The 4,021-nt window shown below is 65.8% G+C and overlaps 2 protein-coding genes across 2 annotated transcripts; one reads left to right on the top strand and one right to left on the bottom strand.

Annotated features, from left to right (window-relative positions):
- Positions 1-4: 4 nt before the first annotated feature.
- On the bottom strand, positions 5-1,995 carry FA09DRAFT_345610 (hypothetical protein; the record flags this gene model as incomplete). The annotated part of the gene is made up of 3 exons (XM_025744703.1): positions 1,801-1,995; positions 1,467-1,744; positions 5-964 (listed from the first exon to the last, which is right to left on the bottom strand). The coding sequence occupies exons 1-3, from the start codon at positions 1,958-1,960 to the stop codon at positions 5-7; spliced, it is 1,398 nt and encodes a 465-aa protein (XP_025599347.1). The 5' UTR covers positions 1,961-1,995.
- A 417-nt stretch (positions 1,996-2,412) lies between these two features.
- On the top strand, positions 2,413-4,021 carry FA09DRAFT_329024 (aromatic compound dioxygenase). Its single transcript, XM_025742000.1, has 4 exons — positions 2,413-2,794; positions 2,874-2,962; positions 3,023-3,430; positions 3,562-4,021. Exons 1-4 carry the CDS (start codon positions 2,437-2,439, stop codon positions 3,676-3,678), a joined length of 972 nt encoding a protein of 323 aa, XP_025599348.1. The 5' UTR covers positions 2,413-2,436; the 3' UTR covers positions 3,679-4,021.

Genomic DNA, 4,021 nt, shown 5'->3' on the forward strand with positions numbered 1-4,021 from the left:
GTAATCAAATCAGCGTGCCGTACTTCTGGCCATGGCCCACACACACAGCCGCGAAAAAGGAAAAAAACTCACCATTCCATGTCGCTCCTTCCATGCGCTTCACGTCCCACATGCCCTTTGCCTCTCTCGCCTGCAGATTGCCCACCTCGACGCACTTCCACCCGGCGGCGCGCGCATGTTGCTCATGCGTCGCATCGACGGCCGAGTAGGCATTGAGCGGCGTGTAACCCGTGTTGCAGCCATGCAACTCCTCTCTGCCCAATGCGCGCAGCAGCGCCGCGGGCGGGCGGTATTCGGACGTCGAGAGCCCGAGCGCAGCCAGGGTGGCGCCGCGTTGAATCTTGTGGCTGTCGAGGAGGGAGAGGAGAGAGCGAGGTAGACTAAGTTGCCAGGCTTCGAGCGGCCGCGCATCGGCATCCTTGTAGGCCGAACGCATGTAGAGTGCCTGAGCATCGTCAATGGCCAGCAGCATGGGTGTCTTTGTCTGCGCGGCGAGCGAGAGGAGAAGCAGATGCAGGCCGCCGGCAAGCGCAGAGGGCGACAGCGCCGCGGCGTGGTTGGCGAGATGCGCGGCGAGTTCGCGTGCGGAACTGCGAGGCAGGTCGGTCTCGAGGGGCAGATCTAGCACTGCCACGTCTCCCAGCGCCACCTGACTCGCCAGGTTGGCGGCGACGGACTGCGAGAGCGCGCGTTGGGCATACGTCTGCTGCGAGGCCACGTAGGCAAATGGAGACGTAGAGTTGATCATGCCGATGCCGCGCGGAATATAGAGCACAATCCAGCCCGACTCGAGGGCGTGGGCGACGCACTGCAGCAGCACGTGAGACTTGCCGACGCCGCGCGGACCGACGAGCATGCGCGGCGCAGAGGGGGTACGGCCGGAGCCGGAGAGGGAGTCGAGAGAGGAGAAGAGCGAGAGTGAGAGAGGCCGCAGGATGGTGCGTGGCGTTGGCTGAGAGGCGAACTTTGGGAGGAAGAAGTAGGCAGGCGGGAAGGGGGGCGTCAGCCGATGAGCTCCGCGCGCGATGCCCCCTCTCAAAACCGAGTGAAGCGTGGGAAGATGGGCCCTTGGATCTGGCAAAGCAAAAGGCGTTGCGCAAGAGGCGCGTGGGCGCAAACAGCAAAAGAGCCGTGAAGATGCAGAAGAAGAAGGCAGAGTCTGGGGAGACTGGCTAGAGCTTGTGCCGCCGCCCGCCCTGCCCCGCCCCCCCCTCCCCCCCCCCCGGTCTGTTCTTTCTCATGCCATGCGCGAACGGAGGGAAAGACAGCAGTCAAGGGGGAGCCTAGGCTGGCCCTTCTCTCGCGTCGCCGCCATAGCAAGCCAAACGGCTCCATGCCTCTCTCTCTCTCTCTCTCTCTCCGTCGAGAGCTGCAGTGCACACTTTGTCCTCTTTGCGGCCCGCACGCCTGGGATTCGGCATCACCGTTTTGCTTTGCGTTGCATGTGCCTCCAAAAAAACACTCACCTCCCTACTGATGCCCTTTGGCATCACGCCGGCCGTGTGCAGGTCCCTGACACACTTGCTCCACGCAAACGCCTCGCCCACGCGCTCCTCTGCGCCGGCGTACTGCGCCGGCGTCAGCAGCGGCAGCTTGGGCGGCGCCGGGGCGACGAAGAAGGGGTTGGTGCGCGCCGCGGCGGCATCGAGGCCGCCGCGCCGACCTTTGGCACCGCCGCCGCCGCCGCCGCCGCCGCGAGGCCCAGACGTCGTCTTTTTGATGGCCGTCTTTTTCTTTACTTGGGCTGTGCGGTCGAGGGTCAGTGAGAAGGGGGGGGGGAGGGAAGGAGAGGAGACGCACGCTTGACGCCCTTCTTGGCAGCGGCACTGCGCGAGGCCGAGAGATGCAGAGAGCGCAGCGAGAGGCTAAGCGCGGCGACAGCACTGATGCTGCTGCTGCTGCCGGCGCTGCTGCTGCTGCTGCTGCTGCCGGCGCGCGGGGCAGCGAGGAAGAGCGACATGGGGCGTGGGTGGGGAGAGGGGGGGGCGGTGGAGAGAGAGAGAGTGAGAGGCGCGCGAGATGGCCGACGGAGGACCCAAGCGCGCCGTGACGAGGCGGCATCACGTGGCGCATCAGCAGTTGATTCCCACGCTGCCCCTTGCGATTTCTAGCCGCTCGTCCTCGAGGGCGCTCGCAGCTTTGACGCAGTCGCTCTCGCTGCCCACCGCCGCCATTTCCTCGCCGCCTCCGACGCGCGCTCCGGCCGGGCCGCGCGCCCGGTCGGCGGAGGCCAGCATCAGCCCCACGCCGCCAGCCACAGCGACGGCGATGGGCAGCCAGCGACGAGGAGGCGGCGCGCGCGGCGGCGGCGGCAGTGGACCCGCTTCGTGCGCTGCGCGCCAGCACGGGCGCCGCGAGGGGCGCGTTACAAATAGGCGCCTTTCGCCCCTCTCTCGCCTCTCTTTTCTCCACCCCCACACCTCAACGATTCTCAGCATGATCCTGCCCATCGCCGCTCTTCTCTCTCTGCTGCCCTTCACCCTGGCGCACGGGCCGCAGACGCCGCAAGAAGTGGCCGAGTTCCACGCGCGGCAGTCTGCGGCGTACCACTGTGCGCCGGCGATTGCGCTGTACAACGCGCAGCGCAAGCGCAGCTGGGCGCAAAAGGTGCTCGGCGGCGACCCGACGGCGCACGGCAACCTCTTCGTCGACGGCTACTTCGACGGCGACGACGCTGCGGGCGTGGCGGAGGCGGAGAAGCGCGTGCTGAAGAAGGCAGAGGAGCAGGGAAAGAGCATCATGGCATGCGAGCCCGTCGAGGAGAGCGTGATTCGCAACTCGACCTGCGTGCTTGGTGAGTTTGCTGGAGAGAGAGGGAACACGCCATGTGAGATGTGCAGAAGGCTGATGTAGCGCGTGGCTTCACAACGCAGCGCCCCAGGTGACGCAGGGCCCTTACTACCACACCTCGGGCCACCCGGTGCGGCAGAACATGGCCGAGTATCAACTTGGTCTGCTCTTCGTGCGTCATCCCCCCCCTTCTTCATTTCCCACCACTCACTCGTGCTCTCGACACGCCCAGGCGATGGACGTGGGCGTCATCGATGTCGAGACATGCAAGCCCGTGCCCAACGTGCTTGTGGATCTCTGGCATGCCAACGCCACCGGCTTCTATGCGGGGCACAACCCTTTGCCAGCGCAAGTCGTCGCCACTCCGGCGCAGGACGGCATTCGTAAAGGCCTGCTGCCCGCATTCGAGCGCACCAACAGCGACGAAACGTGGCTGCGCGGCGCGTGGCCGACGGACCAGAATGGCGTCGCAAAGTTCACAAGCATCTTTCCCGGCTACTACACGGGCAGAGCAACGCACGTGCACGTCAAGGTGCACCCCGAATGGAGCATGCTCGAGAATGGCACCTTTACCAGCGGCCGTCTGATTCACACGGGCCAGTTCTTCGTGGATGACAAGCTCAACGAGGAGATTGACAAGGTGAGTTCCTCTCTCTCTCTCTCTCTCTCTCTCGCCCCCCCCCCCCCCCCCCCCCCCCCCCCTCCCCCTCCTGGTCCCTTCTCGCGCGCTATGCGGGGGACACATCTGCTCACTTTTCTTGCGCACCACAGCTCGACCCGTACAACCAAAATCCCATCCGTCACCTGCCGGGCCGCGGCCGCACGCGCAACTGGGTCGACTCGCTGCAGATCTACGACGAGGCACACGCGGGCGGATACATGCCGTGAGTTTGTATATAGAATCTAGCCCAGCCAGAGAGAGAGGCTGGCGCGCGCGCAACACCGAAGAGCGAGGCGAGGGGAGAGGGAGTGGGAACGAAAGGCAAGGACCCCGTGCCCTCGCGCGCTTCGCGGCATTGCGACACTTCGGGCGCCCCGCCAAGGCTCCGCGGAAGCGAGCGGATGGTGAGGGGCAAGATGGGGGACGTGCATAGGGATGGCCCCTCGTCGCGCGCACGGGAAAGGGGTGTGGCAAGGCCCCCCCCCCCCTCCTCCGCGCAGCCTTCCTTTGTGTGGGGGCAAAGGAGGCACTTTCTCGGGGGCACTCCCACAGCGCGCTTGCGGTGGTCTA

The sequence above is a fragment of the Tilletiopsis washingtonensis genome (assembly GCF_003144115.1).
Source record: "Tilletiopsis washingtonensis strain MCA 4186 unplaced genomic scaffold FA09scaffold_7, whole genome shotgun sequence".
NCBI lineage: Eukaryota > Fungi > Basidiomycota > Exobasidiomycetes > Entylomatales > Tilletiopsis > Tilletiopsis washingtonensis.

Coding starts and splice junctions, on each gene's coding strand:
- FA09DRAFT_329024 (XM_025742000.1), top strand. CDS start 2,437: ATGATCCTGCCCATCGCCGCTCTTCTCTCTCTGCTGCCCTTCACCCTG. Junction 2,795..2,873: donor CAACTCGACCTGCGTGCTTG/GTGAGTTTGCTG, acceptor TTCACAACGCAG/CGCCCCAGGTGACGCAGGGC. Junction 2,963..3,022: donor ATCAACTTGGTCTGCTCTTC/GTGCGTCATCCC, acceptor CGACACGCCCAG/GCGATGGACGTGGGCGTCAT.